Source organism: Fusarium sambucinum, chromosome IV, assembly GCF_050947815.1.
Source record: "Fusarium sambucinum isolate potato_lamoka chromosome IV, whole genome shotgun sequence".
Taxonomy (NCBI): Eukaryota; Fungi; Ascomycota; class Sordariomycetes; order Hypocreales; family Nectriaceae; genus Fusarium; species Fusarium sambucinum.
In genome coordinates, this window is record NC_139291.1 from 3,795,610 (window position 1) to 3,809,179 (window position 13,570).

Sequence of the window (13,570 nt, forward strand, 5' to 3'; positions counted from 1 at the left end):
CACTATTCAGGTATCAAGATAAAATGCAGAGCCAATGACAATAATGGGGTCCCGACAACCAAATAAGGAACGACGACGCAAAGAAAGATATTAGAATAATTCCCAAACAATGACTCAACATGTGATGTGTGCTGCCCGCTTTACCATTCCTTGGAAGCACTGTTTATTTACCGTGTGCGTACTCTTGGCCAAGTGCGGTTGGATTTTTTAGCTGAACCAATCGATGTTACAGCCAGCTCTGGTATGTCGTTGAAAATGGGGGAGAGGAGCAAGCGCAATATTATCGTGGATCTTCAGATCAGTCCTCGAAAAGTTAAAGTAGAAGGATAGAAATGGTTTCCATGGAAGGGGAGGATCAACCTTATGGTCTCCGACTTTTCTGCGAAGCCCAAGGCCAACTGGGATCAAGAAATCGTGCAGAGAATTAAACCAAGACTAACTCTACAAACTTCTCAACATCCTCCACTGACTCTTTATCATCGCCAAATTTGTCATCGCTCAAGAAGATTGTCCCGACCCTTCTAAACTCATTCCTACCAGGCACAACCCGCTTATCCTGGCTCACAGGCATGACCATCAGTGCATGGTATGTACTTCGAAGATTCGTTTCGGGTTTTTCGTCTTTCCTTACCGACAGGACCAATGCAAATATTTCGTTATCTTTGATCCAGGCACGTGTTTCCTCGTTCTGTCCGTGAACACTGTCGATAGAACAGTATGAACCATATTCATCACCGCCTGGCGTGCAGAGTCTCATGTTACGTCGCCATGTTCCCAGCTTTTCCTGGTCCTCGTCTGGTAGTTCGCTGAGCGATAGCTTGATCATTGGACCTCGGATGCGGATCCAGCCATCGATTAGTTCGCCGAATGGGTTATGCATGGTCTTTGGTGTCACGCTAAAGTCTGTGGCAGTCGCGACATCGACCCAACCAGGCATGGTCATGCCATGAGCAGAGACATCATCGAAGGAAGCAGGACTCCAAGTAGGTGCGATATAGTTCTCTGCACCAGGCAGTGGTTTGTGGTCGGGCAGGGTTATGGGTTCCTTCCCACCGAGAGTAGACCACCCGAGACCTTCGATCAAGGCATTACTCCATAGACCGGCAACATATTGAACGTTTCCAGAGCCACCTTTTGACACCATCTCCTCGGTAAGCCTACTCTGGAACATGGTCGCCAGACCGGAAATCGCAGGCAGGCGATCACTCTTTAAAGTAACCTTTCTGTGGAAGAAGTCTTCTAGGATCAGGTACCACAGCTGATGCGTAGCGCTCACTCTCGACTTGCGCGCGATATCCTTGAACCCTTTCTCTTTGAGGGGATACAGTGAGTTCCAACGACCCTTGACCTCAACACCGTCTTCGGACAGCAGGTGGTAATTGCACTCAAAGAACATCTGGTCGTTACCAAAGTGAAGGGCTCTTATAGGAAGTAGTCGTTCTTGCATGGCCCATCCACGTTTAGTGAGGGGTTCCTTGTTGAATATCATCCATGCTCGGGCATGATGTGCCTTGTTTGGAGGCACTTCAAAGATGTATCCAGCCACCTCATTTGACTCGGATGATTCGCTAGTGTTAGTTGAGGTATTGATGGTAGCCGGCACATATGAGCGGTCTTCCCTTTTCAAGAATCCCTGCTCAGATCCGGCAGCATTGTCCGCGGCAATGGATAAGTACGCTCCAGCATAGACTTGCTGCATGGCAGCAGACTCTCTCGCCCAATCTTCGACGTCATCCTGGCAGATACACAACGAATCGATCCAAAGAAACCGAATACCGAGATGACGAGTGATCATTATGGCATCCTTATACGTTTGCGGAAGAGCGTCCACTTCGATGCTGTCTAGGTGACTAGACATTGTCGAGTGTGTAGTTCGCACATGGAAAGTGGGATCAGATCCCCAGCAGTAACTGAGCGTTATGTAAGAGCCATACTTTTCGTCGCCTGCTGTTTCCAGTAGGCGAATCTTGTTGGGATCGTTCAAAGCTTCAAGGTCCAGAATACGGGAAGGAAGACGAGTCTCAGCTGGTGGCTGGCAACAATCATGGCTTTGTACGCAATCGTTTACCCAGCCTGTGACCACACTCAAGGTCTCTTTCGATCCAGCATCAGGCACGACCTTTGATCCTCGAATCCTTCCTTTGGGCAAGGAGCTGCCTGCCTCGCCAGCACCAGCACTTCGTGTCATTGTAGAATATAGTGAATCCGCTGGGTCGACACAGAAGCCAAAGACATCCATCAGATACATGTACCTCCTGTTTTTGCTAGTAGCAAGAACCGCAAATCCATCACCGTCGTCAAGTCTCTGGACAAGCTTGAAGGACCATTTCTCGGGTATTCCATGGTTTTGACGTTCGAGCACAAAATACCGGTAGTGTGAATCTTGTTCCACTTTTTTAAGACCTTCAATGAACTTGCCGACCGTTTCAAGAATGATCTCGCATAGCGAACATTCTTTTGCTGACTCTGTGAGCGCGTCAAGACCAACATGGTGAGGTAGGCCGATCTCTTCAGGCGGGGTATTGCTGTCCCTGTCCGCGACGAAATACGGCGTAGAGCTGGACTCCAGAATGCCGCAGCCAGAATTCCATGACTTGGGGAGGGTTGGAAGTCTAGAAGGACTTGACAGAGTAGGAGAACAGAGTGAGCATATAGTCATATTTGCAACTTCTGTACAATGTTGGCCATGTTGGAAAGAAAAGCCTCGGATGAGCTGAAGATGTCTGCCTAGAATTTAGTTAGTCAGCAGCATCTTACATCTTGACTAGACTAAAAACAGGCATGATCTTGTTTGATCCTACAAGTGATATCATCAGGCTATTTTCAAGGTATAAAACATGTCACATGATTATGGGGATGGTCGCAGATTAATATGGAATTCCTTCTTGTTCATTTGACTGCAGTGATTATAAGGGTAAGACAACTAAGTACAAGAAGAAAAAGTCAAACATCCAAACATGCGGCATCCCATTCACACCGATCCATTACTTCAGACTCTCATAGACAAAAGTTGAAGACATTACTGAGTAAAATCACTCAACACTGTCTAGAGAATTTAGTAGCTGGGAGCCTCGTAAGCAGGCTTCTTGGGCTGCTCGTGCTTGGGCTTGGGAGTCTCGTGGTGAGGCTTGGGGGCCTTGGGCTGGTTGTACTCGGGCTTCTTGGGAGTCTCAGGCTTCTTGGGCTTCTCGTGGTGAGGCTTGGGAGCCTTGGGAGCCTCGTAAGAAGGCTTCTTGGGAGTCTCAGGCTTCTTAGGCTTCTCATGGTGAGGCTTGGGAGCCTTGGGAGCCTCGTAAGAAGGCTTCTTGGGAGTCTCAGGCTTCTTGGGCTTCTCATGGTGAGGCTTGGGGGCCTTGGGCTGGTTGTACTCAGGCTTCTTGGGAGTCTCGGGCTTCTTGGGCTTCTCATGATGAGGCTTGGGAGCCTTGGGCTTCTCGTAGGAAGGCTTCTTGGGAGTCTCAGGCTTCTTGGGCTTCTCGTGGTGAGGCTTGGGAGCCTTGGGAGCCTCGTAAGAAGGCTTCTTGGGAGTCTCAGGCTTCTTAGGCTTCTCGTGGTGAGGCTTAGGAGCCTTGGGCTGGTGGTACTCAGGCTTCTTGGGAGTCTCAGGCTTCTTGGGCTTCTCGTGGTGAGGCTTGGGGGCCTTGGGCTGCTCATAAGCAGGCTTCTTAGGCTTCTCGTGGTGAGGCTTAGGAACCTTGGGCTTCTCGTGGTGAGGAGGAGCGTAGTGCTTAGGCTTGTCGTGGTGAGGCTTCTTGGGCTTCTCGTGGTGAGGCTTGGGAGTCTTGGGATGGTTGTACTCAGGCTTCTTGGGCTTGTCCTCCTTGGGAGTCTTGGGCTGCTCGTAGGTGGACTTGGGGGGCTCGTAGCTGCCGTAAGAACGGACCTCCTTGCTAGCCTCAGCGACAGGAGCGGCAATGATGCCGGTGGCAAGAGTGAGAAGGGTGACAGCGGACAGCTTCATGTTGACTGATTTAGATGAGAATGATTAAATGAAAGTAAATGAGTGACTGTCTCTTGAAGAGTTGAGAGTAAAGAGTGTGAATGAGTGGATGACTGAGAGTGAAGAACAGAAGATTTGAAGGTGGAAATCTGTTTCTTTTATGTTCTCGATTACTAGTATGAACGATATCACAACTACCACAGCTAGCTTCTGTTGAGATCCAACAAGGCGTGATCCATTGGGATGGTGTTGTAATTTCGCTTGGCGCCTCATAGTGAAAGCCATAGCTCAGAGCAGCACAGACTCTCCTGGAGTCTATACGCAGTTGTCAACGACACTTGACGTGATCAGGGGCCTCCAAACTCGGACTCAGTTGATTGGACTATTCCACCATTTCGGCAAGACAAACCGCGCGGTAAAGTTCGGCAATGAACCATTGGTCCTAATTAAAGAAGCACGTTCGTATGGCTGGACGGTGGCTTGACTACCCGAGATTTGTCTACCTATATCATTGGTTACTAACATGAGTCTAGAACGCCTCTTTTCCCCTGGAACATGCTACCGATCCGGACTCCACCGTTTGTTTGATCTGAATCTCGCAAAGTCAATTGGCCTGACGAACGATTCAACTGAGCTAAGCTTTTTAGTCTCCATGTGTTCTCCTTGCCGAAGATCACGAGATGAATACTGGGTCTGGGGTAGGCGAGATGGCATGACTGCTGATTGGATATGTCTAGTTACGGAGACGCTGCGGAGTTCGTATTGTTTAGCGGTTAATTTTGATCTTGGCGCTGTTTTCAGGTACTAGCGCTGAGAATTATTAAGCCTGCCCTGCAGGGCTTCAGGGGTAAGTCCGTAAACTGCAGGTCCAACACCAAGGTTCATGAATCTAGACTTTACGACTCAACAAAGGTTCCTAATTCAGACTATTGATCGTATTGATTAGTGCTTAATTTGAAGTAGGAGTCCATAACCTATTGACTTGGTCTAGTCTGGGGTTAGAGGCTAAGGAAGACTATTGGTAACGGTCAACTTTGTTTGTTGGTTCTCGTTGAACCTATTCCCCTTTCAAGACACTGCGTGAGTGATGAACATTTTGATTTTGCTGGCGAACTCTACTTGTGAAGATGAAAAAATGACAGAATCCTCAGAGTCCCAGTTTCATCCGTTACTTACAGATATTTCTAGCTATGCATGGCTTCACTGCATCTTTGCCCATGTGTTGATCTGTAAAAGGAGACAATTACCCTATACATGTTTGAGCTTCACAAGGTATTATCCGTACTGCCGAACCGAGGGGGCTGGTGCGCTCGGATACGCCGTGGCGTCGACGATCGGAATAAGATTCACCGCTGTAATGTCTCGGAAATTCAAGCTTAAAGGAGTTCCGAAATTCTAAATTCCACATCGTGGCCCATGAATCACAAAGGTGAAGAAACCCATGTGATTGATCTTCACTCGTCTCACTTGAATAGTATGTCGATCACCTATAAATAACAAAACCCACTTGGATATGTCTACATTCTGAGATGATCTTCATTATGAAAACCTCCTGCCAAGCTCTCTCCGGAGTTGATTGCGATTCCATTCATGAGAATCTGATTGCCCTTTTCTCGCTTACATCACATGGGGCGATATGTTACCCGCTCTCCTTCAAAGCAACCTTTCTGCTCAAACTCTTATCTTTGATGAGAATAAATAAGAAATCTTTCCGCACCCAATGGTGATCACATATTTACTTCTTCAGCACAGACTGGAGACGAGATCAGTAAGCCCTTCTTTGTCTTGAAGAGGCAAAGCTTTGTATGTGTGATCTACACCGCGCCTGGAATGCTAATTCCGTCTGTTCTTCTGATATTTCGGTGTGGTTTTTGTTGAGTCATGGCACCTAGGTCAGGGGAGTCTTTTCATGGCTTATGTAGTGGACTTACAGCTTTCTCATTACATTATGTTTCTTTCAAGATAATGCCTTGACCCGTGGTCTAAGAATAGAGTTTAGATGCATGACAGTTTAACCACTAGCAGAAACAGGCATCTGACCGTCCAGTCGATGTTTCGTGGTCTTTCCATGTTCCGGCTGTAAACTACTTGGAAAGATTTGAAGCACGAGCAAAGGCACTGGTTTCTGAGAACAACTGTAAGCCAAGCTGATGGCAGCTGTGATTCCGTTTCGCCAGTGATATTATTACAATGCTTGGTTTTGGGGGCACTCAAATCTGTAAGGTAACATTTCACTACCTTTGATTCAGGAATTGTGATTGATCAGAAGACTGTCTGATATTGCTAACGCCTTGACTCTGTATCTGTACCAATCGAAATTACTATTGGCTTTGCGCCCCTAGTCAACGGGAGATTATTAATCCATCGCCAGCTTGTGACAAACATTAATCTCCGCAATTGGTCGAAATAGGCGGCCTGGGCAAGTTACCGGTAACCTCTGACATGCAATCGTATGCACAAGTTGACAAACTCCCAAACAAGTTGAACCCTCGTCTGGTGCAGCCAACCATGTTTCATCTTTTCTCAAACCTCCCTCCGGAGCTCCGGCATCAGATTTAGATAAAGATTTTGCCAGAATCACAAGTCCACTTCTTGACCCGCGGCCCTCCTTATAGAGGAGAGTCAAAGGGCAATATACCTCTTTGGCTGCAAAACATTATATCGCCGCCATTACCTGTCGCCCTAATGATCAACAAAGAATCGCAAAGCATCGCTTTACAACATTACAGGCTCTTACCAAAATATCCCTCAAATTTTTATTCCCCCAAACAGATGCCTCACGGGTACTTCAATCCCAAAAAAGACATCCTACATATCCCAAATATGATGCACAATGATGATTGGAATTTTGGAAACACGCCGTTCTGTACTATTACTATTTGCGTCCAGAGATACGATAATCCAGCTCAGGTTCCCGATGTATTTCCGGAGACGAACGCAGAAGCAGTCGAAGACATCACCTCCAACTTGTCAGCGGAGCTTATCAAACTGTCTAAACAGAGACTTGCCTTGGGATTAGTCCGTCCTGGAGAGTCATTTGCGCCAAAAATCGTACTCGTTGCGGTTGATGGCCAACACAAGCACCATAGCGATTGTCGTCATATTTGGCCGATCGGCAGACCGTGTTGGATCATGAGTTATAGAAGATGGCCAAGCCCTCTACTGTCCCTGCAGATGCCGCGAACGAGACCGGCTACAAAATGGGTCGCAGATTTGCGCAAAGACATATCAGACAAACTCATTGACGAGAAGGATAAGAAGAGGTATTTCCCAGGGGTCAAAATTGGAAGAATGCCTTTGATATGCAACTGCCCCGAGGTCGCCGATAGATTGAGGGACAGCAAGTATGGGAGCTGCATTAGATATTTGGAGGGGCACGCCCGCGAGTGGTGACTGAAGCAAAAAGAAAAGATGGTGAACATGCTGGGTACAAAAACATACAACAGCGGGGATTCGCTGGTCGTCACCGACCCAACTACTAATCCGCCCCTTACCAGCTTGACTATGGGAGAGCGGACGGGATCCCGTATTTTCTGGTAGGTATGGTCGTATGTAAAGGATAGTGCCTTAGTTTTGAGTTATATCCATCACCTACAACTCGCCATCTTGGATGGAATGTTGAGCTTTGGTGGTTGGTTAAGTTAGTTGGATGGAACATGACGTCACATCGTACCCTGAAGCTCAGTACAGCCTACAACAGTTCTAATAAATGACATGCCAACTTCAATCTCCCCAACATCCAATTGTCTATGACGAGTTTTACTGAGATTGTGAATGCAACACATCGCTGACAAATAGTTGGAACAGGCAATGCTGATAAATTTCTGCTGACAGTAAGCTGCATTTGCGGAGTTGGTATCGCCCAATAATTCTGTCAGCTATGTACTCACAGGCTTATACAGTGCTGAAGGTACAACAGCTTCTCCGCGCGCGTCGGATCAATATCTAAAGATTGATCGATAAGATGTGATTTGATTGATAAGACAATTGACGTGCTCTGTCCCCTCGAGCAGGTATATAAGAAGCTAAATGTCCGTGTTCTCAATCGTTTACAATCACCAGTTCAAAACAAACCCAGTCACATCTTCTCATTCAATACAAAAATGGCAGCCAAATCACCTGTTGTTCTCATTCTCGGCTACGGCGCCAACATTGGCCAGTCCGTCGCTCGCAAGTTCAGCTCTCAAGGCTACAGAGTTGCAGTCGCAGCGCGCTCTGTCAAAGAGGCAGACAGCACTGATACCCATCTTAATATCCCGAGTAATTTCACCAAGACGAACGATATCGTGAACGCCTTTGACAAGGTCAAGAAGGAATTTGGCATTCCCAGCGTGGTTGTATACAATGGTAATGGCCTCGCTTCACTTTTGTTCCAATAGACTGACAACTCGTATAGCCAGCGCTGGAAACTTCAGCCCAGCCAAAGATCCTTTTGATATACCCTTTGAAGACTTCAACAGCAACATGACCATCAACATCCGGAGTCCCTTTATCGCCGCCCAGCAAGCAGTCGCTGGCTTCGCGCAGCTTCCTGAGTCTGCGTCCCGCACGTTCATCTACACGGGTAACGTCCTCAATGTTGCCATGCTTCCTCAGTTCATGGCCGCCGGTATCGGCAAGTCAGGTGCTGCGCATATGATTTGGAATGCTTCAGCAGCATACAAAGATAGCGGTTACAAGTAAGGCCTTCCAATATTTACTATGTAGAAAAAGAAGCGAGCTAACAAAAGTCAAGGTTCTACTACGTTGATGAACGCAAGCCCGAGGGTGGACCGATTTATCGCGTCAATGGAGATGCGCATGGGGAGATGTACTGGAACTTGAGCCAGGACAAGGAGCAGGGTGAATGGCTGCAGACCTTTGTCAAGGGAGTAGGATACAAGAAGTTTGACACTATCTACACACCTGTCAACTAGACGTTGGATCGATATATCGTTGGAGAGTAGTTTTATCTTTCAATAGTTGCTGTAATCAATGATGTTGAATTTGTCATAAACCGAGACAGCCGAGGATGAAGTGAAGCCAAGCCCGGTCCACGCGACAAGATACTGAAAGTAGCCAAGTGATATTATCCCAAGAACCATAAAATTAAGCTTACAGGGTTTGCGAGAATTTCCCTCGCCAGTCTCCAGCCTTTTCATCATCCATATCCACAACAGAGTCCAAATAAGCATAAAAATCATCATCTCCACCCGTCGATCCCTCGAAGCGGCCGGCCACTCTCAACCCCCGATTCAACACACGAGCTCTGACATGTGAATCTCATTCGTCAGGTTCGAAGTCTTGGCTACTGGCAGTGACAACCGAATCAGAAGCTGGCATATTCTTGTGAAGAAACCTTGTAGGTTGGACTTGGAGACAGTAACAAGAAGCGACTCTTGGCTTCAAGGCTTGGCGAGTGGGACAGATGACGTCGAGATCGAGCGGATACGTAGGAAGATGCAATGAAGAAAAAATGGTATTGAGGTAAGTCGAGGATGCTGTGGAATAAAAGCCCTTGGCTCGTCTGGTCGCTGTTAGACTCTCATGCCCACCAGCTTCTAGCTTCTAGCCTCTGTTCATTGTTACTCCAGTAGAGACAAATTCTCCAAAGATGGCAGCCCTCCAACAATATGATTGGATTCTAGCCATAACCACCATCGCATTCTGCGGCTCATCTTTTGGAAACGGCGCCAACGATGTCGCAAACGCCTACGCCACCTCGGTGGCAGCTCGTTCCCTGACGATGCCCCAAGTCGGTTTCCTCAGCATGATCACCGAGTTTATCGGTGCCGTCGCGTTGGGAGCCCGCGTAACAGGCACTATCAAGAACAACATTATCGACCTAGACCACTTTGTTCCCAGCCCGGGCGTCCTCATGGTTGTCATGGGCTGCACGGAAGTGGCATCGGCGTTTTGGCTGCTTCTTGCGACAAAGCTCGGATTCCCTGTTTCAACGACACAGACTGTTGTTGGCGCGCTTGTGGGTTCAGGGATTGCTTCACAAGCCAGCGTCTCGTGGGCGTGGACGGATGGTAGTGTTTCGCAGGTCGCGGCGTCGTGGGGTATTGCACCTCTAATATCCGCAGCCTTCTCCGCTATCCTCTTCGGAACACTCAAATTCTGCGTCCTTGAGAGACAGAACTCGTTTGAGAAGGCTTTGAAGGCTATTCCAGTCTATCTCGCTTTCACAGGCGCTGTTCTTGCTTTGTTTATCACCGTCGAAGCACCTAGTGCCCCATCTCTAGAGGAGCTTGGAGCTGGGACTGCTGTTGGTATCGTCCTTGGTTCATTCTTCGGTATGCTACTTATCGCATATGTCTTCTTTGTTCCATACTTCCACCGGGTAGTCATCAAAAACGACCCGCGCGTCAGACCCTGGCATATCCCTCTTGGGCCTCTCCTTTACCGCGAGAATCCTCCTCTGTACTTTCCCGGCACTGGTCAATCTATCGTACTAGACTATTATGAATCTGCCCACAATGGTACTGATACGCCTGAGGATGAAAAGCTTGCCAAGCCCCAGAAAGAGAAGCAGCCCTTGCCAGGGTCTGAGAATGGAAGTCAAGACATCCAGCAAGACACTGCTGCTGCGACAGGACCCGATAACCTCACCGGGCTGGAAGAGCTTGAGCGTGGAGAGAATTCTACTCTCCGTCGCCGAAAGAGAGTCCGCCACGTCGAGCCTGAAGAGCGCTGGTTGGTGCCCGTACAGCATCTTCCCATTTATCATCCTCGCCGTATTGTCAACCTTCTCAAGTACTTTCTTCTTCAAGGTGTTTCTCGGGACTGTGTCACACACGCGTCACAAGCCCTTGCGGATATTCATAAGAAAGCTAAGCGCTACGACAATCGCATTGAACATCTCTGGACCTACGCTCAAGTCGCTTCGGCCATGATGATGTCTATCGCCCACGGTTCCAATGATGTAGCCAACGCTGTAGGACCCTGGGTAGCCGTCTATCAGACCTTCCGCACAGGCATTGTGTCTGAAGACTCGGCGACACCGATTTGGATTCTTGTTATTGCTGGTTTTCTTCTGGGTGCGGGGTTCTGGTTCATGGGACATCATATCATCAAAGCTCTGGGCAACAAGATTACACAGCTTTCGCCCACACGAGGATACGCCATGGAGCTGGGTGCTGCCATTACGGTCCTGTTGGCGAGTCGTCTTGGTCTACCTGTTTCCACGACGCAATGCCTCACTGGAGCCGTTGTTGGCGTCGCCCTGATGAATGGTGATGTTGGCGCTGTGAACTGGAAGCAGCTGATCTGGATTTTTGGTGGTTGGATTCTCACTCTTCCTTGTGCTGGACTTATCTCGGGACTTCTTACACTCATGGCACTCAATGCCCCTCAGTTCTGATTGGGAAGAAGGCAATAGATAGAGGCGATGAATGCATGGCATTGTAGCCTTCGTGACTAGATTGGTCTAATAAATATCACTTTAAACCAGATTGGAACAGATCAATCCATGTCGCGTGATCAGTAGCCATCTACATATTCGAGTTTTACATATCTCTTCTGTACAACTGGTTCCCCTCTTCACTTCATCCAAATTAAGTTTAGTAGATCTCGGAGTAACAGCCGAAGACCGTCGGTCTTGGTTGACCGTTCCACCGGCACTTTGCCAAAACCCACTGATAATTGCTGATAACTGACGTAGAGCGCAATTCAAAGAGGTTCCACTGAGGGGTAAATATGATGTCTTTAAGGCGCGCCCTTGATTTGAAACGATTTCGCCCTATCTCGACAAGTTAACTCAGCTTTATGCGGGGAGGTTTATGTGGTATCATAACCCTGTCAATTGAGATACATATCTCTGGTATCTCGTTGGGTTGAATCAATTAGCTTTGTTCTATCATTCAATATTCATCATGGGCATTCTTCCATTGGCCGCTGCTGTTTTAGCAGTCGCCCTCTTCGTCAAATATCTTCTAGATCCTTTCCTCTCTCCCCTCCGTCACGTTCCAGGTCCCACACTCTTCGCCGCAACGAGATGGCGTCTGGCCTACGAAGATTGGAAAGGAACTCGCACTCGCACCATCAACGCTCTGCATAAGAAATACGGCCCCGTCGTACGTATTGCCCCCAATGAGATCTCTTTCAACAGCCTCTCTGGTCTGCGCACAATCTATGGTCCTGGAAGCCGGTTTGGTAGAACAAGCTTCTACCGCATGTTTGACGTCTACGGCGAGCAGAATTTGTTCACCTTCCATTCACCTAAGGATCACGGTGATAGGAAGAAGCTTTTGAGTCATGCCTACTCCAAGACAGCAGTCCTCAAACCGGCAACTGCGAGAATGATTGAGAGACAAACCTGGCGGTACTTGAATCTCATTGATGCGGAACCAGAAGGTGTTAGTGAGATCTTCAGTACTCTCCATTACTACAGTTTAGACAACATCACGGCTTTCGTGTATGGCAGGTACGGTGCCACGGCTGCAGTGAGGGGATCTAAGATTCATCGTGATCTGATCTCAGATATCCTCCACCCAAGCCGGCGACGACTCAGTTGGTGCATTGTGCATTTGAAGGGATTTACTCAGTGGCTGTATCGACAATCGAGTTTCATGGGAGCACTGGTTAAACCTATTCTACCTATGCAACAACCTACAACATATACCGGTATTCGTGCATACGCGCTTTCTGCTTTCAAGCAGTTCCGTGTTGAGGCTGATGCGCAGGAGGTCGAATTCACCGAAGGTACGTAACTCTAGCATACCAAAAGTTTACTTGTTAACGATAGCAGATGAACACGTGTCTATTCTGGAACGGCTCTGGCAGTATCACGAAACTCAACGACCAGACGGAATGCGTGACTTGCAAATGGCATCTGAATGCGCCGACCACTTCCTCGCTGGAATTGACACAACTAGTGACACACTCATGTTCCTCGTCTGGTCTCTATCCTTGCCCGGAAACGAGAAATATCAAGAAAAACTCCGCGAAGAAGTCCAAGCCATCTCAGATGACTCACTAAATAAGCAGGGCATCCCCAAAGCAGAAGTCGCCGACCGATGTGTTTATCTCCAAGCTGTCATCAAAGAGACACTACGATTGTATGCACCGCTGCCGAGTACAGAGCCTCGATCTACAGGCGATGATACCACAATTGATGGATATGTTATCCCCAAGAATACAGTTGTCGGAATGTCACCCTGGATCATGCATCGTAACGAGGAAGTATTTGAGAATCCGTTGGTATTCAATCCAGAGAGATGGCTTGGCGAGAAGGCGAGTGAATTGAATCGATGGTTTTGGGGATTTTCATCTGGTGGAAGAATGTGCATCGGCATGCAGTAAGTCATACTCTCCTTGTGTCGTGCAAAGTTAAATGGTAGCGAATACTGATTGATATGGGCAGCCTCGCTATGGCAGAGATGACTGTTCTGGGTGCTGCTATGTACCGAGAGTACAAGACTACGATTGCACCTGGGTTTGAAGATACAAGCCCTGCGATTACGGCACGAGTTGAGACTTTCTATGACGAGAGATTTCCTAAAGTCAAGGTATGTTTGTGATTATTGGTACAGTCTGACGAGTGAGCTAACGAGCGAAAGGAATCTACTTGTCTGGTCAAATTTGAAAAGTTAAAAAGGTGAAGCTGGAATACTTTTAGTTGCGGATTGCCTAGCTTGATCAGAGATA

At 47.9% G+C, this 13,570-nt stretch overlaps 5 protein-coding genes across 5 annotated transcripts; 3 read left to right on the forward strand and 2 right to left on the reverse strand.

The window, feature by feature from the left end:
* Window positions 1–424: 424 nt before the first annotated feature.
* Window positions 425–2,659, reverse strand: FSST1_001245 (HET domain-containing protein; the record flags this gene model as incomplete). The annotated part of the gene is made up of 1 exon (XM_083226568.1): window positions 425–2,659. One exon carries the CDS (start codon window positions 2,657–2,659, stop codon window positions 425–427), a length of 2,235 nt encoding a protein of 744 aa, XP_083091427.1.
* A 396-nt stretch (window positions 2,660–3,055) lies between these two features.
* Window positions 3,056–3,961, reverse strand: FSST1_001246 (uncharacterized protein; the record flags this gene model as incomplete). The annotated part of the gene is made up of 1 exon (XM_083226579.1): window positions 3,056–3,961. The coding sequence occupies one exon, from the start codon at window positions 3,959–3,961 to the stop codon at window positions 3,056–3,058; it is 906 nt and encodes a 301-aa protein (XP_083091428.1).
* Window positions 3,962–8,043: 4,082 nt separating this feature from the next.
* FSST1_001247 (uncharacterized protein) lies at window positions 8,044–8,856 on the forward strand (the record flags this gene model as incomplete). Its single annotated transcript, XM_083226590.1, has 3 exons — window positions 8,044–8,287; window positions 8,337–8,619; window positions 8,676–8,856. The coding sequence occupies 3 exons, from the start codon at window positions 8,044–8,046 to the stop codon at window positions 8,854–8,856; spliced, it is 708 nt and encodes a 235-aa protein (XP_083091429.1).
* A 677-nt stretch (window positions 8,857–9,533) lies between these two features.
* Window positions 9,534–11,285, forward strand: FSST1_001248 (phosphate transporter family protein; the record flags this gene model as incomplete). Its single annotated transcript, XM_083226600.1, has 1 exon — window positions 9,534–11,285. The coding sequence occupies one exon, from the start codon at window positions 9,534–9,536 to the stop codon at window positions 11,283–11,285; it is 1,752 nt and encodes a 583-aa protein (XP_083091430.1).
* A 511-nt stretch (window positions 11,286–11,796) lies between these two features.
* On the forward strand, window positions 11,797–13,524 carry FSST1_001249 (cytochrome P450; the record flags this gene model as incomplete). Its single annotated transcript, XM_083226611.1, has 4 exons — window positions 11,797–12,625; window positions 12,672–13,221; window positions 13,287–13,431; window positions 13,483–13,524. The coding sequence occupies 4 exons, from the start codon at window positions 11,797–11,799 to the stop codon at window positions 13,522–13,524; spliced, it is 1,566 nt and encodes a 521-aa protein (XP_083091431.1).
* Between the last annotated feature and the right edge of the window lie 46 nt (window positions 13,525–13,570).